At 39.3% G+C, this 25,147-nt stretch overlaps 2 protein-coding genes across 8 annotated transcripts; one reads left to right on the forward strand and one right to left on the reverse strand.

Annotated features, from left to right (window-relative positions):
- Positions 1 to 708: 708 nt before the first annotated feature.
- On the reverse strand, positions 709 to 5,278 carry LOC148673471 (uncharacterized). Of its 3 annotated transcripts, none has more exons than XR_015936028.1 (5): positions 4,904 to 5,018; positions 4,650 to 4,796; positions 4,451 to 4,537; positions 1,535 to 3,965; positions 709 to 1,500 (listed from the first exon to the last, which is right to left on the reverse strand). XR_015936028.1 is itself a non-coding variant. In XM_088629966.1 (5 exons), the coding sequence occupies exons 1-5, from the start codon at positions 5,238 to 5,240 to the stop codon at positions 3,553 to 3,555; spliced, it is 801 nt and encodes a 266-aa protein (XP_088486092.1). In that variant the 5' UTR covers positions 5,241 to 5,278; the 3' UTR covers positions 3,463 to 3,552. The 3 variants fall into 3 exon arrangements, 2 of the variants coding, with proteins under 2 accessions (XP_088486092.1, XP_088486093.1); XM_088629966.1 differs by lacking the exon at positions 709 to 1,500 and adding an exon at positions 5,138 to 5,278 and having other exon boundaries at positions 3,463 to 3,965; positions 4,904 to 4,954; XM_088629967.1 differs by lacking the exons at positions 709 to 1,500; positions 4,451 to 4,537 and adding an exon at positions 5,138 to 5,278 and having other exon boundaries at positions 3,463 to 3,965; positions 4,904 to 4,954.
- Positions 4,872 to 8,784, forward strand: LOC148673472 (uncharacterized). 5 transcript variants are annotated; one of them, XM_088629963.1, is made up of 5 exons: positions 4,872 to 5,010; positions 6,978 to 7,125; positions 7,213 to 7,326; positions 7,433 to 7,477; positions 8,028 to 8,784. In XM_088629963.1, the coding sequence occupies exons 1-5, from the start codon at positions 4,964 to 4,966 to the stop codon at positions 8,493 to 8,495; spliced, it is 822 nt and encodes a 273-aa protein (XP_088486089.1). In that variant the 5' UTR covers positions 4,872 to 4,963; the 3' UTR covers positions 8,496 to 8,784. The 5 variants fall into 5 exon arrangements, with proteins under 5 accessions (XP_088486089.1, XP_088486090.1, XP_088486087.1 ...); XM_088629964.1 differs by lacking the exon at positions 7,433 to 7,477; XM_088629961.1 differs by having other exon boundaries at positions 7,433 to 8,170.
- Positions 8,785 to 25,147: the final 16,363 nt, after the last annotated feature.

Below are 25,147 nucleotides of genomic sequence, written 5' to 3' on the forward strand. Positions count from 1 at the left end.
CTCCCGGCTCACAAAGATAACGGAATCTGTGTCATGGTAGAGACAACGGCCTTGCAAAGCATTTAGCAGATTGTATAACTCCAAGCGGGCATAGGCGGTTGTAAAGCTAGCGATGAAAATGTTAGTGTTTGAATGGCCCGTATAGTGGTGTTTAGTGTGTTTCCACGTAACACAGGCTGTGTTTTCATCGATAAACTCGCAGGCTGACACCTCATGATATGGCGTAAATAAGTACCGGAACAATTCATCGGGGTTTCTCACAATGGTGGTCTGTGGTAAATTGTCTCTTTGCCCATACTTCCCCCACAAACTGTTCAAGGCAATTTTTGAAAGCTGTCTTTTGGCCGGATTCTTTTTAATGTTGCCGGGGTCCAGCCGGACGCCCTCTTTTTCATAATATTCGCCGATATATCTTTGTTGTTTCGCGACATCTGTACACCACTCTGGAAACCCCGAAGCTTCCTGCTTCCCTTTCAGATGCAGTTTGATGTAGTCGGTAAAAAGATCGTGTGAGGCCTTTTCGAAATGCCAAATTTCGTAAATTTTACACACTCTATACCCCAGGTCTACGGCCTTCTGTAATTCGGGGGTGCACCAGACACCAGTCAAGGCGCGATCTTCATCACTGTGCTCACAGGGTGTGGTCTGTTTTGTTTCAGCACACGTACGACACAGCGTGAAAAACAGTTTTTTGCCAATTTTGGTTGGTAGAACTGGAAAGTACAAACGTCTGGGTGGGTAAACTTTCACCTTCGCTAAACCGAAATACAGTTTTAAATCTCCAAAGTTGTTATATATTATTCGGGGGTGGCCCAGTGGGTATTTTTTAGTTTTGTTCACAAACGGATACAGACTGGTGAAATCATAGTAATGAATTTTTTCACCGGGCTGCGCTGTGTAATGCAAACAAATCGCATTTGTTCTCCCCCCAAAAAGCGACTCGCGAGGTTGCAGAGGCTCTGGTAATTGTGCGGCTGTTAGAAATATACCCAAGTCTCCATTTTCAACAAGCATGTCTCTGAACTCGTGCTCCCACAAAACACGCACGTTAAAACCTCTCATTTTGAGAAAATTAATTTTCACCATCGTCTTTCTGTACAACCAACCAAAAGTAGTGTTTGTCAGCTGATTAAAATCGTTTTCACAATAACAAACGCTACAACCGTGAAAAAAGCAACCGTTGAACTCAAAGGCTGTCGGCACGCCGTCAATTACAGCATACCCATCCAGAAAATATGGGCCAACCTTGAACTCACCGGCCGTGGTTAACGCGTGTTGGATTTTAACGCGCTCTGTGTGTTCGATGTACATAAGCCATTGAATGCTGGGTGTAGAAAATCGTTTTTGCTGGCGGTGGTAATTGTCATGGGGTAGCAACGCAATCGTCTCTTCCTGTAAAAACATAAGTCTGAACATGGCCATGCAGACACTAGCGATGGTCACAAACTGAAAGGGGTCGATGCACACAACGCAGGCGGCCCCTGACTCAGTCACGCGTGTCTGTCTGGTCATATTCATGACCTCGTCCCGAAACCTGACACAGCCTTCTCTTAGAATTGCCACATCCAACTGGCAGTAACGTTTCAACTCTCTCTGTAAGTTAAACACACTTCCCCGGCATTCTTCATACCAAACCAAAAACTCGGCTTTCTCGCACGGCAGCATGTAGTTAACGCCGTAAAGTTCAGGCGGAGGCATCGGTCCGACATAATTTTGGTTTTCTGCAGTGTTCATCAAGTGTGGAAAATGACCCTTACACCCGGTGAACCCCATGGCGGCCGGCAGTTTGCTTAATTTCATAGGCAGAAAGTTTAAAGAATCGATAAATCGGATGTTCAGAGCTTTTACGGTCATACACATTATCTTACCACCCTGATTTATTAGTTCAACGTCCATCTTTTCAGCTAACAACTGCCTGATCACTAGGTAATTGTCATATCCCTTGCCATTGTGCGATATGAACGTATGGTTTTTGAAACGTCTATCGATAAATTTACACACAAAATCCTTTAGACAAGTTTCACCATAAAATTCCCAGCTGCGTTTATTGTCAATATGAAGGGCGTGGACGTAATTTGGTATGTGGGTCCCCGTTTCCTGCATGCATTCAAAGTCGAAAAAAATGTACTTGTTTGAAATTTTGGGGTTGTCCAAAGGCGGTATGTAGCACAAATGTGTGTCCGGGGTGTCGATCACGTTGTTACAACGCGAGCACAGTTTCTCTTTACATTTGTGACTTGCGAGGTTATAAACCCCACATTTCTCACAAAAGACCCTGCGCTCACACTTACTCACACCCGTCGCCGCATTCCGCAAGTGTCTCGCCAAACACTGTGAGCTACGACAAAAGACCTTACAGGCCGGGCAATTCTGAATTTCAGCATCAATTTCGCAACACTGGTGATCTAAACAGGTTTTACAAGCTTTAACACAGGCGTGTGCGTTCTTGTGGCTATACGCGGCGTGGCAGTTAGTGCAAAAATACGCCGCCCCCACAAAAGCTTTAATATTTAAAACCCCATAAAAATGCTCTTCATGCAGTAGAACAAAAAGTATTTTAGAATTTGGTGGTGTGGGTCCCGTTGTAAAATATTTCCAATCACCCTGGTCGTGGTACAAAATTTTAATAACCACCTTTAAATGTTTTTCAAAAGCGGTAATGTCTGACAAACTAATTTTCCGATTCTCTGGAAAACCCAACTCTTTGTGCATTCGTTTAGCACCCTGTAACATTTCCCCATCGGTACAACCCTCATTCAACAAACCGTACACACTCCCGGCGAAACACAGATTACCGCCCGTGTAATGTAAGTCGATAAGGTGTGCTTTTTTCTGCGCAATTACCCGGCTGTACAGAACGGATTTAAATCTTCGGCGGGCACCCCCCTGCATATTCCTAACTATCGTCACCACTAAGCGGAGGGTGTCATCGGTGAGAACCTCTGTGTGGCTCTGTAAGAGGTCCGAGATGTGGCTTAAAAAATCGGCCGCATTTAATTCTCCGGGGTGTCTCCTGCGTGAGAACAAGGGTTTGTTAAAACCACCCGCTGTCAAACGCAGCTGTACAAAATCATTCGCCCCGATGTTTGGAGAAAGTTCGTCCAATATTCTCTGGACTGCACCATGCACAGCGTCTATAGCCTGTACATACGAGGTTATTCTGTCGAGATTAACAAAACGAAATTCTTCATGGTGCTCTGTTGCTCTAAAATTATTATAAGCCCTGTTATAACGGCGTATACACTCCAGGAAAACCATGGGGTCTCTATTCACCCCGGCACCGCCACCAACCTGATTCAGATCGTTCAGTACAACCGGTTCTGGGTTACCACCATCCTGTTCTGCCACAACAACCTCGGGCCTTAAGTTATTTTCTACCACTGCATTTTCATTGCGTGGCTCGGGCGACCCTTGGGAAATCTGATGCCTCGCTCTGAATCTTTGACGACGCAACAAACATGCTTTTGCCAGTTTAATTCTTTTATTTATGTACAAAAGCTTGCGGTTGGCAAGCGGTTGGTCTTTTAAGCACTTTTTAGACCGCATGTTTAGTCATTTATCACCGGGGATTTCCACCGATGAAGCATGAAATAGCATCAACAGGTTCTGAAATCCAGAGGTTAGATCGGCATCCTCTTTAGAAATTATATCTAAGATGTTTGCGGTGAAAACCTGGATCGGTTTTGGAAACAAGGTCTGTACACCGGGTAAAACCGCTCTTAGACGCTCTAAAACTCGTTTTTTGATCACCTCGCTACTGCGCACCGTTGTTAGTATCTGTGTAATACCGCGCACGGAGTCTAGCACATCACCCAACACCAACTCTTTAGGCGCGTTATTATTTCGCTCCGCAGGCTTGACACGTCTGGCTTTGGTCGACGTCTTAACAGTCGTCTCGGATGCAGTCACCACCTTGGGTTCCGACGTTTCCACCGCATTTGTTTCACCGCGCGTCGATACAGATGCTGTGTGAAAAAATAAGACTTTTTATTACCACGCCAATGCTCCACATCTCAAAATCTGAAAACAACACTGTGATAAAAATAAAAGACTTTTCAACACAACAATCAATGAAATCTAAACTGTCAAAGTCAGAAAACTACGATAACTATGATAAAAACGCCACGCATATGCTGCCCCCTTACACAAAGGGCTGTGGGTGAATGGAGCAAGTTACCCGGCCATGTTGTTACACCGGTTTCCTTGACGTCGGTGGTGGCGCTACTGGGTCAAGCGGCGTGCTAACGGCATGTAGACCCACGCACACACCAGTCGCTTTTAACTTTAAAAGCTAGGCAGTTTTAAAATAAGGTTTTTTAACACCCCCAAACAGAAAACTCCGCGAAGTAGGATCTTTCAGCGAATTAACAGCCTAACAAAAGAAGTAACGTTTACCGTAAGTGGATCATAACACATCTTGACAACGCTTAATTATATTAACTATATTAACCTTTGCCGGTTGGTTTCAGTCGTTTTGAGCTCGATGCCCCAGTTAACTTGTTGGCGCGCCGCAGTTTATTTTTTGAAGGTCCGGGGTCTGCACGGCGTGGGAAAATACCATTAGTGAAAAATATAGAAAAACGGTATGTATTTTTATTATAGACACGTTTAAATGACCAGGCTATAAGAATGTTTTATATAATACCAACCTCTTCTCTCAGGCGCTCTGATAATATCCCCCGCACCGTCTGGTATGATGTGAACATCGGCCTGTGTCACCACAAGGTTTTGGGTTGGTAATGCAAACCCCAAACGGGGTTTTTTAAATGTGTGGCGACTTGTCCCTTCGCCCGCATCTGTGGAATAGACACATGCGCGTTTTGGTGCGGCGTATATACCCCATGTGTCTTTAAGACTCACATGGTCGTAAAGCGTTATTCAAAACATTGTCGTAATTACTCACCGGTGTTGTGCTGCAGCGTAACTGGTCTTTTTACACCCGTGGTTTTCGGTGCTATTGGAAATGAATGGATACACACAGTCACGACCACATTACGGCACCAATCGCGGGTAATTCCATTATATTCATTCAATATTGCCTAGTATACAAATATTATACAACGTTTTGTAACTATAGCTAACACGAGACATGCACCGCGACGTTGTAATTGTCTCACAATAAGCCAGATATACATACCGCTGAAATTCGCTGAATCCGCGGCTTCGTCTATCAAGTCGAACAGTTCTATTTCTGTAAACAGACTATCTTCAGACTGTTGCAATTGATCGGCGTGGTCCATTCTGACGAGTTAGGCGATAACGTGCGACTGTAGGAATTGGAATGCAGCTAAAACATCGTCTGTTAAACCGCTGGTACTTATACTCAAGCCGCTAAACATTCTCTTCTAAGAAACACACATGGTCCCCCCATAAAACCATTAATCTTAGGTATCGTTGGGGGGTGCACGTACTGGTCTGTAGAAATTATTTTAAGAAACATTTTAGAAAACGTTTTAGACCGTTATAATGTTAAAATCTATATTATTTTAAGACATACAACGGTGTCTAAAATTTCATAGCTGTTAAAACGTGGCGGAAATGTACCGCGTTGTCTTTGTTTGATTCACCAGCAGACCGCTAAGAATATTATCAAGCAAAATGTTTTTTATTATGTATCTGTTCTTTACAGGGCCGTGTTCACAAACCAAGCTTGACGTTTTGAGGTTTTATTTTTCAGCGCTGCGCTAAGAACATTTTTGCGTGAAATACATGTGGTGTTTGTAAATTAGAAAACTTTACATGAATTTAAAATGTTTGTAAACTTTCACTGGTGTCAATTTTAGCCCCCCCCCTGCATTCCAGAGCCTGTAGCTAACCCCTCCCCACCCCCGTCTCCAACATCATCACAATGCATCTCTACCGGGAAACAATTTTAAAACTTTAAGAACAATCCGTTACAGTCTGTAGAACAACACCCCACCATTTGTTGTCTGTTAACACCTTAAAGACTTTTATGCTGGCGCTGTGTGGAAATTTATCCCAAACTTTCGAAAAAAGCTGTCGCGAATGTGTTATTAAAAATAAACTGTGTCTTATTACGTTATTTTAAAAACTTTAAGGCCAACCACGCGTTTAAAATTTCTTGTCGGGTGAAACACATCATTTGTGTTTGCGTTGTGTGTTAATACTTTTAAAGTTTAAAACTTATAAACTGATAAGCGAATATAGCGCGTTATAATGTTAAAATCTATATTATTTTAAGACATACAACGGTGTCTACATTTCTTAGCTGTTAAAACGTGGCGAAAACGTGCCGCGTTGTCTTTGTTTGATTCACCAGCAGACCGCTAAGAATATTATCAAGCAAAATGTTTTTATTATGTATCTGTTCTTTATAGGGCCGTGTTCACAAACCAAGCTTGACGTTTTGAGGTTTTATTTTTCAGCGCTGCGCTGTTGAGAACATTTTTGCGTGAAATACATGTGGTGTTTGTAAATTAGAAAACTTTACATGAATTTAAAATGTTTGTAAACTTTCACTGGTGTCAATTTTAGCACCCCCCTCGGCATTCCGGAGCCTGTAAGCCCCACTCGGCATTCCAGAGCCTGTAGCTAACCCCTCCCCACCCCCGTCTCCAACATCATCACAAATCATCTCTACCGGGAAACAATTTTAAAACTTTAAGAACAATCCGTTACAGTCTGTAGAACAACACCCCACCATTTGTTGTCTGTTAACACCTTAAAGACTTTTATGCTGGCGCTTTTATGCTGTGGAAATTTATCCCAAACTTTCGAAAAAGCTGTCGCGAATGTGTTATTAAAAATAAACTGTGTCTTATTACGTTATTTTAAAAACTTTAAGACCAACCCCGCGTGTTTAAAATTTCTTTTCGGGTGAAACACATCATTTGTGTTTGCGTTGTGTGCTTATACTTTAAAACTTATAAACTGATATGCGAATACTTCTCGCTCTCGATAAATCGGGGGGGGGGGGGGTCATCACAACCAATTGTAAAATGTCTTGTGTTATGTAGGCGTGTTACACCATTGGCGCATATTCTTAAACGCTCCGACCTGACAGGGCCGCAGTGCGTGCTTGGCGCTGTCAGACACCACAGAGCTGCTGAGATGGCTTCTTTGTGTGGAGAAACAACGGGGTCCGCTACTCTACAAAGCGATGAGGTAGGCGGCTAAAATATTTTTTCTACTCGTGGAATTGTTGTATCGGTGCTTAGCGTATGTCATTTTAATACTTGGTCTTCTTTTTAGCAAAACCCTAACCCACCCTCTGAACCCTGTGACAGCGGTGGGGGTGTGAGTTCAGCTGGGGTACCAGATGCTGAAGAACAGCCGGGTGCTAGCGATGATACCACGCTACAAATGGTAAATATTAACGAAAAACCTTAGCTCAAAAGTGTAAATGCTCGGTATTTTAGGTGCAATGCATGTCTATTTTGTTAAGCCTTCCTTTTCTTTTTCCTTTTAATAGAATAAAGAGGATGTGGACGGGTCAATCTTCAGCCTGCCGACACATGTGAATGTCTCGTGTCTATGCTTGGGTGTTCGCCCAAATGTTAATAAAGATGATGCCCCTGACCCTAATGAGCCCGATGTTATGCCCCAGATTGTGAAAGCAGTAGTTTATTGCATCTTCAAGCACTGTTTAAAGGGGGTCCTGGTTGATGACTGCCCGGCCTGTTTGATTGACCATCCTGGGCAGCGGGGCCACACATGTCTGTCTGTCGGCTACACAGATGGGTTTGAAGATGTGACGTTTGCCGCTTTAGAAATTTATAAGTCTCTCAGTTTAGCCCGAATTTTATCGGTTGTTCTGTACACCGCCCGGTGTCTGGGTTCGTACACCATTACAAATGACACTGAGCGGGGCATAAAACAATTGCTAAAAAATATAATTGAGGACCACTCCCCATACGAGCATGTACACGCCACCCTTGAACAGCTGGATGAAAAATTAGTAGACGTGACTTTTGATGTGTTGCAAAAGAAACACTATTCTTATTTTTACAGACGCAAAAAAAAAGATCTATGTAAAATGTGAATACAGATTTCACTCTGTTTTACAGACCCGGGTGTGCCATCGACCGAAGAATGAAGAATTTCGAATGTATACGTCTGAATTCTTACTAAGAGTGCTTTACACACTTCTCTCTACAAAGCTTGATATGCAAAACAAAGAGTCGAATGCTAATGTCCTTAAATTTGTTAAAGAGATAGATGCGTATGTCGAGAACTTGAGTGAAATTATTACAGATCTGATGTTTTCAGATCAGAAAAGGAAGCCTGGGGGGTTCTACAGTGTGTATTCCAAAATACAGCGTGTTTTGCACAGAACCTGTGGTAACACCATCCCGCTGGTTACGCAGGCAAATTTTTTTGCCCTGCTCGATCGGATCGCCCAGTGTGGTTCGCACGGCTTTAGACACGGTGAGCGGAAGGGGGTTATGAATGCTTTTTCAGATGCCGCAAAGTTTCTCAGCAGCGTAGGGGTGGTGGTTACGTGTACCGAACTAATTTTCCGCACCAACATTTAATTGTTGAATGCAAACAGGAGCCGGTAACGCATGTGTGCTGCGTTGTTTCACTGTTTGAAAACCCCTGTTGAAATAAAGCGGTTCACATTTCACATACTTGCAAACTGGAGTCTGTAACTTGTGTAAAAAGTGCTGCTGCGCTGTTTCGGTGTTTGAAAACCCCTGTTGAAATAAAGCAGTTCACATTTCACATACTTGCAAACTGGAGTCTGTAACATGTGTAAAAAGTGCTGCTGCGCTGTTTCGGTGTTTGAAAACCCACTGTTGAAATAAAGCGGTTCACATTTCACCTGGTGTTTGCCCGGCGATTTCTTTCCGTGAGACTTTACGCAGTCAGTGTGTGTGTGTGCTTGCACCCCGGCTGTTTTGGAGACACGGCTTCTGCAGCATATAAGCAACCACGGCCCAAGCGTATTTAGACAGCATGTCTATACACATTAAGATGTAACAGAAACCGTCGTTGAACGCTTGGTGTTCTCTCATGTCCACCAAGTCGGCCTGCCACTGCCAGTCCATTTCGGACACCAGCGTCCTGTTTCTCTTAAAACGTACGCGCGCCGGCTTGTGCAGCGTATAAGCAGCCTGGCCGGACAGCCACTCGACCACCCGCCCGCGGCTGGCGCCGCGCACACCCCGGGATCTCGCGGCCCGCAACAGACCCCCTGCGCCGCCGTAACTGCCCGATTTCCTAGGGTTATAATAGAGCGCACTCAACCCCGCGGCAGACATGCTCCCACTTCCAAACCAGTACACACTCGCACACAACCAGGGATGCGCCGGCTGGGGGCTTTGGGACACCGAGGCGTCGGGGCGACCGGCCGGTAGGGGGTTCCGACCCACACCATTGGCTCCTGAGGGGGCGGGACATGCACAAATAACAACGCGCCATTGGATGGCTGGGGGGCGGGACAACCAAACACCGCGGACGACCATTGGATGGAAAAGGGGGCGTGGTACCTGTCAAAAGTTTGACGAAAGGTGTCGCTTTATACTACTCACATGTATTTGATTTGGGAACATGTGATGTACTTGTATTGACAAAGCATTTTTGCTAAACCTCCCAGCCATTCCTGTCCTACAGTACTATGGCTCTACTACCTCTCAGGTCCATCACAACATCTGGTGATCTACTGTACATCCAGATTCCAGGTCTGATCAGGTCAGGTCATGCAGCGCATAACCAGCCTCACCACCTCATCCAGGAACTCCCAACTGAACTAGGATTAGCTTGAAAAGGACCCTGAAATGATGAGGGAGTTATCTGTTCCTATGCTACAGTATTTCTACGAAAAACAGGTTTTCACTTTTTTAGACATGTGACACAAAATAACCTGCTCAGTGGAGCAACTATGATACATGCCCTTCTCCTTTTGCTGATAATGCGAAGACCACCCCCAAAGCTTGAGTAAGTAAGTGCAACCACATCCAAGGCCCCGCACATCCTCTCCCTCCCTGCCTCATTCTCCCATGACCCCTCCAGAGACTCTGTACAGTTTATTTCTATTCTTCTATACTGTATCTACTATGTGCCTTCAGACCCAGCAAGGCTGCTTTCTCTATATCCATCCAACCCTTCCTTTCCTGCTACCCCCGCAGGAGCCCACTGTGCTGATCAGAAGGCACAGCACTAGCCCGTGTTAAGTTAACACTCCTTGGTCACAGCCCTTGCTGATGTCCCCACCCACATTGCCATCATTGAACCAATTCAGGCACCAGCAGCAGTGACAACTGGTCCCTTTCTCCTCCTCTCTTCCTCTGCTGGGATCGTACCTGGCATGGTGTCAGCACCCATCTCCCACTAACGTTTCCACCCATATCCCAGGCCCATCTGCCCGATGCCCCAGACACCATCTCTCCTTTAACAGCTCCTTTTGGCCAAGGTGTTGTTTTTTGTTTCTTTCCAGTGTTCACCATGGAAATAACAGCTGCAGCCCTCATGCTGACAAAGCTCCCCAATCACCTTGATGTAATCAAGTACTGAGTGTTATGTGTAGGTAGCAAAAACAAACTACAGTACAAATCTAAAATAACAAACATTAGGTTAAAGAAGCGGTTTAGAAAAAGAGGCTTTTCGCCTTTGTTATATGAGAGAGCAGCAATAAAGGAAAAAAAAACAGGTTATAAAGCTAAATATGTAGAAAGTAATTATTTTTTTGTTACAGTTCTACAGTGCACAAGTAAGAATTCGTTTAGAATAACGTGTTTTTATAGAATAGTTTCTTACCACTCAAAGATTCAAAGGAAGTCTTTGGACAGAGAAGACTATGTAGAAGACACTATTAATACAAATTAACCATCTGCAATTCAGCAAAATTAACAGTGAAACACAAACCAACATTCTCTATTCTGAAAATATACCGAACAATTAATTTCTTTCTATTATTTAATGTACAGTATCATTAAATACTGTATATCATTTTCTTTACAGTCTGTATTACAGTCATTAAGGGAAATTCAAATACAAAAAATACAATACAATACAATACAATACAACACTTGAATTAGAAGTATAATCGGAAAACAGGATGGATATATTTTGCACCAGAAAGGTTTGCCTGGAAAGTATCTAGATTGAAGGTATGATAAAAAAAAATCATGCATATGAAATAGAAATGCTAATTTTCAATGCCTTAAATGCAGGAACTTTCTTTGAATTATTGATCATTGGGCACTTCATGAGACATGCAGTAGTCTCGAATGAGCCTTTAAAAGTGATGATATTTGCTCAAGCATTTAAAATGCTTCATATAGGCGCATGGTACAAAGTGATTTTAACACTTCATTAGACGTGTAGTTTAAATGCTGAAAGGTGTTCCGGAGACTAAAGGCCTGATCAAAGAGATAAATTCCATTGTATTATTCTCTATGTGCAATAGATGAGCAATAAACAGCAATGTAATGGTTGCAGGTGTTGCTGAGATGAGACACATCTTCCAAGACAATTCCATACATGTGTGTTGGGGTTTAGATTAGGCAGTCATGCAGACCAGTGTCTCCAAATGATTCTTTAATCACCCAGGAGGTTGTCAGTCAGCCAGAATCAGTTCAGACAAGAATTATATTGCATTAAAATAAAATGCCAACACCTGCTGCAAATGATTGAGTTATATTAGAGACAATTCTGTGTCAACACTGCAGTGGTTACAGTCTTCAATTAGGACATGAGCATCATTTATTAATTTCTACTCCCAAATTTCATTACAACGCCACCACCATTTACTGTACGTATGTCTGTTTCCGAAGTAACAAATCAAAAAGGGTAATTAGGACATGCTATTTATACTGTACATGTCTGCAGTATTTTGGAGGAGATGCTGTGGCTCATCATTAAAAACCAAAAGGTATCAGTATTTTGTAGTCTGTTTTGCAGTATACAGTACAATTCTTAATATCTATTTTATGCTCTGGCAGTATTGAATGATATTTGTTTACAATGGATTAAGCTTCCAGTATTCAGGAGATATAAGTGAATAAGACTCACATATCATTAATTTACAGAGTTCAAGTACAGTAGTTCAATTCAAGTGCTTGAATTCTTATGTTTAGAGACCACTTTCATTCCTGACCCCTCTGATATGGGAGATGAATGTCTTTGTTTTACAGTATATTCTGTGTGTGACAGAATTGACATACTTTAATTTATCATTGTGGAATAAGACTTCAGAATAAGTCATACTAACTTCAAAGCAATTGTTTGATTTCCTTTGTCATTTATAACAATACCAAACAAATGATCTTCAGTACAAAACAATGTAAATCAAGTTTGATCTGACATTATTCTAATTTGGATATACCAGTTACCAATACTTATTAGAAATATTTAACATACTGTAAACGTGTAAGTTTAAAAATCAGTAGCGTTTTCTGACAATGTATTTTGTGTAAACTGATTTAATGTTTTTGCCTATTTTTTTTTTCACCAGAGGGTTCTTTGCAGCAGTTTGTTAATCTAGTTAAGAGGCAGTTATAGACCCAGACTGAAAGTCTAGCTGACTAATAAAAAATACAATGGAAGGTTTTATTATTAGAGATATTGTATTTTTACTTTTGGACAAGCTAATGGATTTGAGAAACAGAAATCCAAGTGTTATAAACCATAGCTTTTAATCTAATGCACAAACTGGCCCAGGAATCAATTCTGTATTGACAGACAATATATGTCCTGTTTCTCATTCCTACAATAGATTCTTGAGAGTTTTTCTTTGCTACCTTAAGCAGAGTACCTCATGTTATTCTGTATGCAATAGCGAAAGCCCATGTGATAGGTAATTGTCTGGTGAGAAAGTAATTAACTGAGTTGCTGAGCTGGATTTTTCAGCCATACTGGGTTACCAGCAGAGGAATAGCATGTTATGTAAAACATGTGGGAAGAAAGTTTAAAGATGTGAGAGTTTATTAATCTGTTCTTCCCAGAGCCCTTCTTAGGTACATTAGCTTCTCCTGTTCCAAAACTGATTGCATTCAGTCAGTACAGCGAGATTTTAGTTCACTGCATTTATTTTAAATTAATGTATTCACATGAAAAGTATTTTCAACCTCTGCCTGAGCTGTTTTCGACCACTTCAGAAGATCTGTCACACTACTGCTTTAAACACTTATTTCTATGCGTCTCATAATGTAGACAGAAATCTTGCCATTGTTAAAGCCTGGAGGATCATACGACTTTTTGTTTTAATGCACATTCATGAAATTACCAAAAACATCTCAAACTGTATTAAAACATTAACTTACAGTAGCTAGTTGTATACAGTATATACGATATACTGTATAAAGTGCAATCCCAATGTATTCACCCTTTCCTATGAAATAGAAACAAAATATTGTCTAACAGAATGAGGAATTCTACTTCAAAAGAGTTGAATGTTGCTGTTGATTTCTTTTGCTGGATTTTATTTAAAACATTTTGTTGAGGTGTGAATCAAGGTGGCTTTCTGGAATTCAATTCATTTTTCATGACAGGTATGGCTTTTCTCTTTGCAATGCTATTACAATTACAAACATTTTTAGAACTGTTTTACACAAGACGCATAAACCAATCCCCTTTTCATGTTATATGACGTTTCAGCTTAGCAGTATGAATAAATCCAGAGAGCATTGCATATATAATACATTATATATGCAATGAAGATCTTCCCTCATACATCAAAGACACCAACCACGCGCTCCAACTTTTTAATGATTTCCAATTTCAGGGTACCGAATGCTACATTTTTACCATGGACATCACATCTCTGCACATCGTCATTCCCCATAATGACGGCCTTACAGCCCTCAAGCACACGCTGGACAAACGCACAGCGCTTGATCCACCCACCCACACCCTGGCACACCTTGCAGAATTGGTCCTCACACTGAACGCATTCTCTTTCAATAATCTTTTTTACCAACAGGTCAGTGGAGTTGCCATGGGCACCAGAATGGGACCCAGCTATGCCAATATTTTTGTCGGCTGGGTAGAACAACGCTTCTCCGCTTCCTACACTGGCTATGTCCCTGACCTCTACAAACGATATATTGATGACTGCATCAAGTTTATTCAGTTTATTACAAACCCACGGATTTACACAGCTACCTCCTGTACAACTCATTTCACCCCAACCACACTAAAAACTCTCTTACTTTTTCACAGTTCCTTAGGCTACGATGCTTATGCAGCGACAACATCGACTTCGAGAACCAAGCCCTCGAAATGTACTCCTTTTTCATCAACAGAGGATACCCCAGCAGTGTGATTGACAGGGCCCTTGCCCGAGCCAAAAACACCCCCGGGACCATCAACCCGATCAGGAACTCCCACTGTAACAATCGCATTTCTTTGGTGCTTCCTTACCACCCTAACACACTTCCTATCCCCAGGACCATTAACCACAACTTTTCCATCCTACAGGATGATCCCTCCATTGGGGCCCTCTTTTCTGATCGCCCCATCATCTCATATTGCCGACCACCTAATCTGCGTAAGCTCCTTGTTCACAGCTCCCTTGACCGCCCTCAACAACCATCCACACCAGGGACTTTCCCTTGCAACAGAGCTCGCTGTATCACCTGCAAGTACACATCCACCACCACACTCATTCAAGGCCCTTCAGGACAATTCCGGATCACCCAGACAGCATATTGTAACCCAGCAATCTTATTTACTGTATCTCTTGCAGTAAATGCCCAGCCATCTACATTGGAGAAACAGGAAGGAGACTCAGAGACCGCTTCAGAGAACACGTCAGGGCTGTGAAGATTAAAGATCTTTCCAAGCCCATTGTTTCTCATTTCACCTCTGATGGCCATGACCACTCTAATCTCTCCGTCTGTGTTCTCAAAGACGGTTTTCCGAACTCATACATCATAATGACCACCAAAACCAAAATTATTCTGCAGCTAGGATCACACATTCTCCCTTCTCTTAACGACAGACTACTGTTCTTTTACATTTTCTCCATTCATTGGAAGTTTCATTTCACACCTCTCTGCACCCATTCTGACTTCACACCTCTTGATTGGCCTCTCTTTCTGTCCCCTGCTCCCGCCTCTCACTCCTCCTCCCTCCCAACCTTTGATCTCCCGCTACTTTACCTTTGCCACAGCCGAAACGTTGTGTTCTCTTTCTTCTTTTTTTCAGCATGGAATAAACCTATTACTTGTTCCTTTGCAGCCTACGCATGCTGACACAGCTACCCACCTGAACTACTACTATATAATACATACTGTATATAGTTTAATAAAATCTACCTGCTTATATTTATAGAATTCAGGCCTGCTAAACAACCTCCCAGAATATTTATGAGTGTATTTTCTGTAGACCTCTTTTCTATTCCATTGTGTTTGTACCTTCTATGAAATTGTGCATTTAAAAAAAGAATAACATCTCTGAAAAAAGATTGGTGTGTTGTGTTTAAGTGTGTTGTTTTCAAGCTTTTCTTTGTCCAGTTTTTTAAAATAATCATAAATTTAAATACGGAGCACAAGTACAACAGAAGAAGAGGAACATTGTAAGAAATGGAGAAATAAATATTCTAAGCGGCTTTAGAAAAAAAGTTTACAACTAATTAAAATTTAAAAGTTAAAGAAAACCTAAAAGAAAGAAAAACTGTTTCCTAAAGAAACTGATAATAATTTTGGAAGTTAATGAAACATAGTACTGTATATCTCTGGCTGCAGAGCAAAAAATCTAAAGCATACCGTCAAGCTCCATATTTGCATATTTCAAAATGTATTACAAAAGACATTTTTTAATAAATAGCATTTCATTTCCTACAGGAAAATGAATGTCTTCTGAAAGAAATCTTGAGTATCATAACCAGTAACACCCTTAGTCTTTTAACAATTTCATTTGCAAATGAAATTTAAACCTACAGTATGTTTACTCACAAAACTGATGACTAAAGTACTAAATTATTTGTCATTTAAAGTTTTATTGTTCTTTCAGGACTGTAATCATAATTATGACAATGAATAAAACAGAAAACACTACAATCAAGTTCTAGGTCTTTAACATTTGAATAAGATTGGATACCTTGCAAGGAAACATAAATGATGAACTCCTGTAATCATTTGCAGAGCAAAAATAACTGAAATGATTAATCTCTTAGCTCAAAGAACACAGATGAATGCATCACTTGCACATAATTTTGATGTAAAGGTTACAGAATCATTCTTCTCTGTTTTTTATATTTGCTTTTTTAATCACTCCATACACATCATACAGTCATTTCAAGTGGTTATTCTCCTAATAATATAACCAACTAGTTTCGATATTGAATTTAATATCACTTGGTATCATACACAGTGTAATAAATATAGAAGAGTAGTTTATTTTGAAATCATAAATGCTGCCCAAAAAATCTAGCTTCATGACAAATGATACATGATTGAAACTGAAAAGAACTGCATGCCTCTAACAAATCTTATGGCCCTGCACATTATCAATCACCTTCAACATTCTTTCATGATTGATACAGGATGGCATGACAGCATTAGCTTTTACTTTACATTTCTAAGGTTTGTGTAAGGGCTATACATGCTATACATATTGAGTTTCCAGTGTCCTTTAGAGGTTTCCTTTTCACAGGTTTATTACATGTGCAGTAGTCCATTTTAACCCATTAAAATGATTAAAATACATGAATTGCACAAATCATATCTAAATATGTCTACCAGCATCACACATTTATGTGGTTCATGGGGAATACACCATGGATTACTTAGAGCCTCATCATTGTACATTCCAGCATTCTATGTTCTGTGGCTGTTTTTTTCTTTATTGCCAAATTGCACACAAATAGTGGTCATGGAGTTTAGAGTCTAGTCAGACTACAGTATATGCGTTTCTGCTTAAGAAACAATCCTATTATGATCCTGAAGGGAGAAGAGACTTTGCATTTCTCTTCATTACTTCTACTTAAGTTGGAAAGCACAGTATGTTTAGCTCTCTAAAACATTTCACTCTTTGAGGTTTTTTTTGCTTTCTTTTCTACATTTGTCCTTCAGAATAATTCCAATCAATTTGTTTTTTATCATCTATACAAAAAAATCATTCACACACAGCCACAGCATTTTTTAGAAGCTAGCAATTTAAAATACATCAATGAACTTCTTCCTAATATAATTATTTTTTTTTACCCAATTACAGTACATACATAACTAAAACATTTTTTGCACAAATTCCTTATACATTTTGATCAAATAAAACTGAAATGACACATGAAGACCTTATGAATGTCTTTGAGTTTTTATGGAATGTGTGAATTCAGAATTTGTGTTAATTTGGAGAAAGTGTCACCTTGCTTTTTTGTAGAACATCTCCAAATACATAACGCAATTGTAAAGTTGTTACACCCAAATCTTCCCCACATTTTCATTTTCGTCTCAGACTTCCTTATTTCCTATCTTCCTTAAATTAAACTGCTTTGTGGTTTAGAAGAGAGATGAAGTCTTTTTCTCAAATGGTTTCCTAATTATTTGACCTTCTCTTCTCTGCATTTCAATGACCTTTAAATTCAGAAGTGCTGCTTCACTCACTGCTTTCCTTTAAACTGACCTTAACGTTCATCTACGTGACTGTGCTTTTATAAGGTTGGCTATGTGTTTCATTGACTTTGTTTCAATGTGGTTCATTTTCCTTAGAATTGCTCAATGCAGATACAATTAGCTTTTATTGTCATGTAATCACTGACAGTTCAATGTAACAGGCAGTTACATTTTTGTACCTTTTTAAAAAGAAACTGTTTTCAAGATACACTATAGGGTAAGGGTATGACACCGTAGAAAAAATAAATGTATTTTAGTGCAGTTCAAGCAGATTTTGTGCTAATCCTTACATTTCTTTAGTATTTGCAAATAGTAGGCCTCATTCAAATGGGAAATTATTGATTTGAACAAGGGAGTCTCCCATGTAATGAAGGTCTTTTGAGGTGGATGTAAGTTGACTCAGATGCTGAATGCTCCTACTGTTGCTATAGCAACTGGCTGGTAATGTCATGTTTGATATTAGTTTTAGGTTAGTTCATGAATTGAATCTGTAAGGACTTCATTGGTGAATTCCTCTCTAGATAGCATAAAGATTGAAACATTTCTGTCATGTTTAGCTTGAGATACAATAGGAAATGAAGACGGGATGTTTCTTTCTAACTTAATTTCCCCTTTTTTGTAAAAATCAGTTGTTTTGGTAATAGTTTTTCAGGCTCCTTATTCTTTTATTTGTGTAAAATGACAAGATCACAACACTTGACTTTTTATTCTACAAGTCTGGTGTTGATTTGAGTCTTTTTATGTTACAAAGCGTGCACCTACATTACCTGCCTGTCTAAAATATAGAAGAAATTGAATACTAAGATTGACAAAATCCAATCATCAACTTTAAGTCCTTGACATTTAATTTAATTGCTCTTGCCTGGGGAATGGCAAGGTGTCACAGTGGTTAGCTTTGCTGCCACACAGCACTGAGGCCCTGGGGTGCTACTGTACCTGCGTGGGGTTTGTATGCTCTCCCTGTGTTTGTGTGGCTTTTTGCCAGGTGCTTCAGTTTCCTCCTGCAGTCCGAAGACATACTGCGAAACTAATCGTCTTCTGGACAAATTTTCCCTGGGGTGAGTGTGTCTGATTCTGTGTGTGTCCCATCCAGGGTGCATCACACCTTACAGCTGTTATTTGCCAGGATAGGCTTCGGCTGTTCTGCAACACTGTACTGGATAAAGCAGTTAGAAATTGATAGATGGGTGTTTGGCTTGCAAGTGTTCTTGACATTTTCTGGTACTTCCTTCCTCTGGTTTAGCTTTTAAATGGTTGAGGGAAAGCTTAAAACTCCTCTATTACTTTGAGTTGTTCTGTTATATTCTGTGGTGTCTATAACTGTCACTAAGAAACAAACACATGCATTTGTTCCTTCCAGACAGGCTTGACTACACAATGCCTTACATGCGGGGTTAATCAAATATTGGATTGGTCCCGTAACAGTGTTTCCCTGAAACAGAAGAATAGCTACCAACTGATATCACTGCCTGGCGAGCAGAGTATGGAACATTTATTTCCGAACAACCAACAGTCCAGTCATTGTGAGTCTCTACCCTGGACTCTCACAATCATTTATCATTGAAAGTAAAGATGACTTTTTTTTTCTATGAATATTTTCAGTTCAAGGGTTTACGTTTGCAGACACTGACTGCTATGTGTAGTCTGTGGCAATAGCACAACTAATCATGGCGTAGAAGAATGGTGTGACAACCCTAGCAGTGCAAAAAATACTGTATATCATGTGAGTCAAAATGTCAATGATTATTATTGATAATACAGTTCAAGTGCTAAGTTACAGTTTCAAAAATAGTGATTATCAAAGTGTCAAGATTTCTTGTTATTTTAAACATTACTGTATGTTGTAACAGTATCACTGTGGCATTGCTTACTCATTTGTGCTTACAGCAGGGATATTGGCTTAAGTTAGTATCAAGAACGGATAAACGTTAATACAGCCTTAAGAAAATTATCTTCCAATAAAAAAACGTTTGTGTGAACATAACTACAGTGTGTTTATTCACCTGTAAGAACAAGCAGAGCACAAGAACATATCTAATGTTTTAGCAAGAAATAATGGTGAAAAAACAAACGTACTGAAATCCAGATACAAAGAAATTAATCATGGGTCATTACTTATTAAAATGTCATCTTTTTATGATTTATGATTGATACAGTATGTCTGGAAATGATTATATTAGTAAGTGTTCTAAATAGTCATGCATATTTGCACCAACAACAATTGAGTTGAAAACATACATTTTCCAAAGAATTAAAATGTAACAATTTATATAAAGAAACATTAGCAATACTTTACACCTTTCAGCAAAGGTTCTATGTTTAAAAGCAATGATGCAGTGGGAAATTCAAAGTTTAGTTTCAGATCACTACTTTGCATGGGTTATATAATTTAATAACAGAATTATTGTCTGAAAATCCCATGTACAGTATATGTTCTTTATAACATGCAATGTATTAACAAAGCATCACAGGGTCAATATCTAAATTCTCAGAAAGTTTAGAATGTTAAGAATTTGTCAGAATATATAAAAAATCTGAATGTTGTTATGCAGTACATACAAGTACAGTAAATTCTTTACTAATGAATAACTAAGAATTCTCTAATTTTCTAGACATGAAGAAAATGCTATTTTCAGATGCTAAACAAAAAATGTAACTGATAATTATTTTGAATTTATGTCTGACAGGCTTTGGGTCATTAACATTCCTCAGTTCAGATTTTAGAAAGCATGTTAAAGGAAACTTAATCTCATTGGGCAATATAGAAAGATTCTGGAAGACAGGTGTCCTCTCAAACAAAACTCGACTGCCAGTGCACTTTAAGTTACTGTTATCAAAGAACATCATGTTTCTTATCTTACATTTATAACTACGGCTGTAAAATGTAACAGCATCAAGGGAGACATACAGTACCACCAACAAACTTTAAACTTGAGGCTTTGTGACTTCTGGGATTAGAAAAAAATCTGTTATTTCTACTGTATCAACTGAACTGCTGAGATATTCATTACAGATGAATGGAATGGCACAATGTTTTCTACATGCAACTGAACAAAACATTTGGTTTAAAGCTTCTTGATCTGTCATTATAAAATAAATAAAAATCCTCCAACAAGCAGACAATCCGACCGAGGCTATTTATGAAAATGTACCAAATTCCTTGTATCAGGGTTGGTCATCCAGAAAGCCTTGACATTTGGAAACAACAATTTTAACAGTTGACTAAGCTTGGAAACTGCTAATATACAAAAAGGGCACAAAAATTAAAATGATAAACCCATGAAGATTATTTGTGGTGAAAAGGATTTCTCTTGGCTTCTTTAAATTATAATAATGATTTATGAATTAAATATCCTTAAAATTTAATAATATAATACAGATTCTTCAAAAATAAAGATTATGTTATGTTTTCAACTTTTCATCACATAAGTGTATTGGTAATTTACATATCTTGCTGTGTATATTTTGAAAAACAATTATTTTTTAAATAATAGTAATAGCATAAGTTTGCATCACATTCTCAATTATTGCTTATTTAACGTTTTTAAAAGTCAGTCAGAGATGGGCAGTTCAACACCAACAAGTTTCCAGCAGAAGGTGTTAGAAATACCAAACATTTGAATCCCATATCTTAGGAGATGCAAGTTTAGAAATGTCCAGTGACTGATACTGGCAGTGACAAAATTGAGATAGTTCAATCCTTTTAAAAAATAAATAAATTTAAATGATTAATTTCTAAAGTTATAATGAGATCAATAATTTGACCGTATTTTAGCCAAGCAGACTGCATTTGATTTTTTTTTTTCTCTAAACCACTCCATTGTGTGGTTTAGAATTTAATCTAATACTATTCTAAATATATAGAGACGTTACTCAGAAATACCTATTTCCGGGCATAATATTGCATGCTGCAGTTTGTAATTACAAAATCTATCATTTGTAATTGCTTTACAAAATCATGTATACAATACATTTTGTGCCTAGTTATTCCCAAGGTTGCCAAGCAACATTACCTCATATATTCTACATAATTCTTAACTTCTGAATGAGTTTTTTTCACCAAAGCAGTCTCATCTTCTTAGCTGGTCTACAATTTAGTGCCCCAATTCCTTTTTCTTGAATGTAACTAACCTAGAAGAACACAGCAAACACAAACTTTCTTGGTGTTGAAAATGATTTAAAAAATTCAAGACAGTAAGGCAAGAGGCCAAAAAGGCATCACAATAATTGTGGCAGAAGAAAGACTGGCAGTGGGTTAGCCACCTACTGTAGCTTTAGTTGAGCCTGACAACCTGGCCGGCACACTCTCCAGGAGGTGTAGTGAGTAGAGCCAAAACACTTCGTTAAGACTCACCTGAAGATAGAGCCAGACACAAGCACCAAAAGCCATCTGCTGTAGGTATGTAAATTAACAAAAGAACAAACTAGCAAAAATGCAGAACATACAAGTTTAATTTCAAGCAAAATATTGCTAAAAGGTAATGGTAGAAACCTGATTTTCTAGGCCTGGTGTAAACTGTGTAGAATTATTTTTGTACTGTGTTTAGACATGGTATTGTCTTTTACATTAGTGAATTAAGAAAGATGAGCACTGTATACTTTTGTTTTGTTTTAAATATTTTGGCTTCTTTAATTGTGAAGAGCCCTACAGAAACAGCAGCAGAATTACCATCTTGTAGCCTGATCATATCAGAACTCAAAAGCTAATCAAGGCTGAGCTGATGAGAATTGGGATGAGACATTGTAAAAGAGTGCTGCTGAAGGGTGGTGCTGTACATGTTGTTGGTGGATCAGTAGCTTGCTTTCCTATAAATCACATTTTCCAAACCAACAACCCAATTATGGGGTCAGAGACACTGTGGTGTAACACCTGTGTCTGACTAAATACTAACTTGTATTCAACATCAACATTAGTTGGTTTTGTATAATCCAGTCTAATTAAGGTTTCCCCTGGGGCTACTGGTGTATAATGCTCACTTTAAGCCTAGCAGCCACTCACAGATCTTTATGCTTTACCAGCTGCGTTGAGTGGTTTATGTGCAAGCATCCCCAAAGCCACATTGCCACAAGTAGGGATCTCCCATACAATGTGATGATGTGATTAAGCGTTACTTTGTTTTACCACAGTGATTTTGTTTTGTTTCGATACCAACAGGATGCAGCTTTCATAAGCCTCCAGGTTTATTTCCAAAGCACCGTGAGATTCATCATAACATGGTTTGATTCTTCTAAGTAGTCTATATTTAGCAGCACTGCTTTGATTTAATGTGAAATTTGTATCCAAAAGATTTATGTCTATAAGAAACCAACAGCATTAATACAAAATCTACATTCTCTTTCAAGATGTTATTAGTATGTGAAAATCTTTCCGAAATGTTGCATCCTCTATGGCCCTTGAAGTAATTAGTATATTTATATTTACTCTTGGTTCTTCAGTATATCGATGAAGCCTGAAAAAAAGCTTTTGTTTTTTAGCTATGGCTAATTTAAGTACAACCTGTGCACCTGTGAATACAACACTTATAACGGGTTATTTCTAAGAACATGCATGGTAGGTTTGTGATTTACCATGGTTTTCCAAGCTTATACATACAGTAGTGTAACTCACAGGCTTCCCATGCATCAGTTTGCTTTTATCTTGATTGCACTGTGATTGATAACCCCTTGCTGTACTTTCCCCTTGGCACACCCAGATAAAGTACAGAGAAAAAGTAAATGGGAAAATATTGTTGAATTAAACAAAATGCAGACATTCTGAAAAATAGTTATAAAATGTAGAGTAGTTTACAAAGCATGGTTAACGTACAGGCAACTGAACCAATGAAACAATGAACAATGACACACAAACACACACAGCAGAATCCATAATTCTCAAATTTATATGAAAATCAGCTCCTAAAGGAAGTATATATTTTACGTAAAATATTTTTAAAACAGTTTATTTAGTTCAGACCTGACTATCAGCATGTGGAGTTAAATTCATTGTTGACGCATTGATGCATAGAATATAAAGGAACAAGCTTTATTAGGCATTTTGAAATGAATTTAAATTGAGGGGAAATTAAGGCTGGGCAGTGGCACAGTGGTTAACAGTGCTTCCTTACAGCAATGGGGCTCGGGGTTCAATTCCTGGGATGTTTTCTGCTTGGAAATCATATGTTCTCTCCGTGTTTGTATACATTCCCTTTGGGTGCTAAGGTTCCTCCCACAGTTTTTCTCTATCAAAATAAAATTTCCAAAACATCTCACAATAGCAAACATTCTTACAATCAGTAAACCAGGTATGAACCTAATCATGCAATAAAAACTTTCAGAATGTGGTGATTGTCCATTATCAATCTTTGCAAGTGGATGATGGGACCAGATTTGCACAACTAAAGAGTCCCTCCAAGCCCTTCCACTTGCTTTTGTCCATTAGTACAGGGCCCCCTGTCCTTTCCAGTGCTCCCTTGCCCTAGAGAAACCCCATTTGGCGACGTCCCCATATCCTCTCCTCCAGCCCCCTCAATCCCCATTCTGCGTTGTGCCGGATGAGAGTGTTCCTCGCGTTTCACAGGCCTTGTTTTGTTAGGGACAGCAGCAGATATACCGTTAGGTTAACGGACTTCTGAGAAAATTGGCCCCGGTGTGAGTGTGAGTGTGAGTGTGTGTGTGTGTGTGTGTGTGTGTGTGTGTGTGTGTGTGTGTGTGTGTGTGTGTGTGTGTGTGTGTCTGTGTGTGCCTTGAGATGGAGTGTCTACCCATCCAGGGTGTATCCTGCCTTGTGCAGATTGCTTGTTGGGATAGACTTCAGCATTCCTGCCAACCTGTATTGGAAGAAACGGTTAGAAAATGGATGGTTGAATACTGAGGATAAGTTATTTGGTCTCATGAGCAAAAATAAAATCTTTACAGTAGGGACTAATAAGCCCCAGGCAAAGGCGGGAGTGAGATACATTATACAGAAGCTTGATAAGAAGGACATGACAAAGGAAAGCTCAAATCTAATCAATACGGCTTTTAAGAGACAAATGAATGAGCAAGATAAAGGCAAATTACTCATTCCAATAGAAATCTGATTTGATGGGACTTTTTTTTTTTACTGGAAATCCTGTTGAAAAAACAGTACAAGTCTTAAGTGTGTATACGTTTTGTCATCATCAATTTCATATTGATCTTTAAAAAAGAAGAAACATTGGCATAAACATTCACTTAAGCAAAAAATAAGAATTCTTTCAGTCTATGTTTGGGCTAGGCATTGTATCCTAAACATTACATATGACCTTGTAAATACAACTTACAAGCAAATAACTTTTAATAATAAGGGTTATTATTGCAGTGATACATTTTGTGAATGCAGGAACATGCTTTGGAAATGACTCCTATAAACATTACTTTTACTAGATAGACTAGATAATACGGTATATGTTTGTTTGAGGCTGGTTTAATAAAGTCAATCCATCCATCCATTTTCTACCCGTTTTATCCAATACAGAGTTGCAGGGGACCTGGAGCCTATCCTGGAAGGCAACAGGTGCAAGACAGGATAAACCTTGGATGGGATACCAGTCCATCTCAGAACATACAGACACTAACGTGCATAGACTTCCGCCTATCCAATGTTCCCAGCTAATTAACCTTCAAGTACA

Source organism: Lepisosteus platostomus, chromosome 4 (genome assembly GCF_059453375.1).
Source record: "Lepisosteus platostomus isolate fLepPlt1 chromosome 4, fLepPlt1.hap1, whole genome shotgun sequence".
In the NCBI taxonomy this organism is placed as follows: Eukaryota; Metazoa; Chordata; class Actinopteri; order Semionotiformes; family Lepisosteidae; genus Lepisosteus; species Lepisosteus platostomus.

Coding starts and splice junctions, on each gene's coding strand:
- LOC148673472 (XM_088629961.1), top strand. CDS start 4,964: ATGAATGGATACACACAGTCACGACCACATTACGGCACCAATCGCGG. Junction 5,011..6,977: donor CATTACGGCACCAATCGCGG/GTAATTCCATTA, acceptor TGTGTTATGTAG/GCGTGTTACACCATTGGCGC. Junction 7,126..7,212: donor CTACTCTACAAAGCGATGAG/GTAGGCGGCTAA, acceptor TCTTCTTTTTAG/CAAAACCCTAACCCACCCTC.
- LOC148673471 (XM_088629966.1), bottom strand. CDS start 5,240: ATGGACCACGCCGATCAATTGCAACAGTCTGAAGATAGTCTGTTTACA. Junction 4,955..5,137: donor GGATTCAGCGAATTTCAGCG/GTATGTATATCT, acceptor CATTTCCAATAG/CACCGAAAACCACGGGTGTA. Junction 4,797..4,903: donor TACGCTGCAGCACAACACCG/GTGAGTAATTAC, acceptor TCTATTCCACAG/ATGCGGGCGAAGGGACAAGT.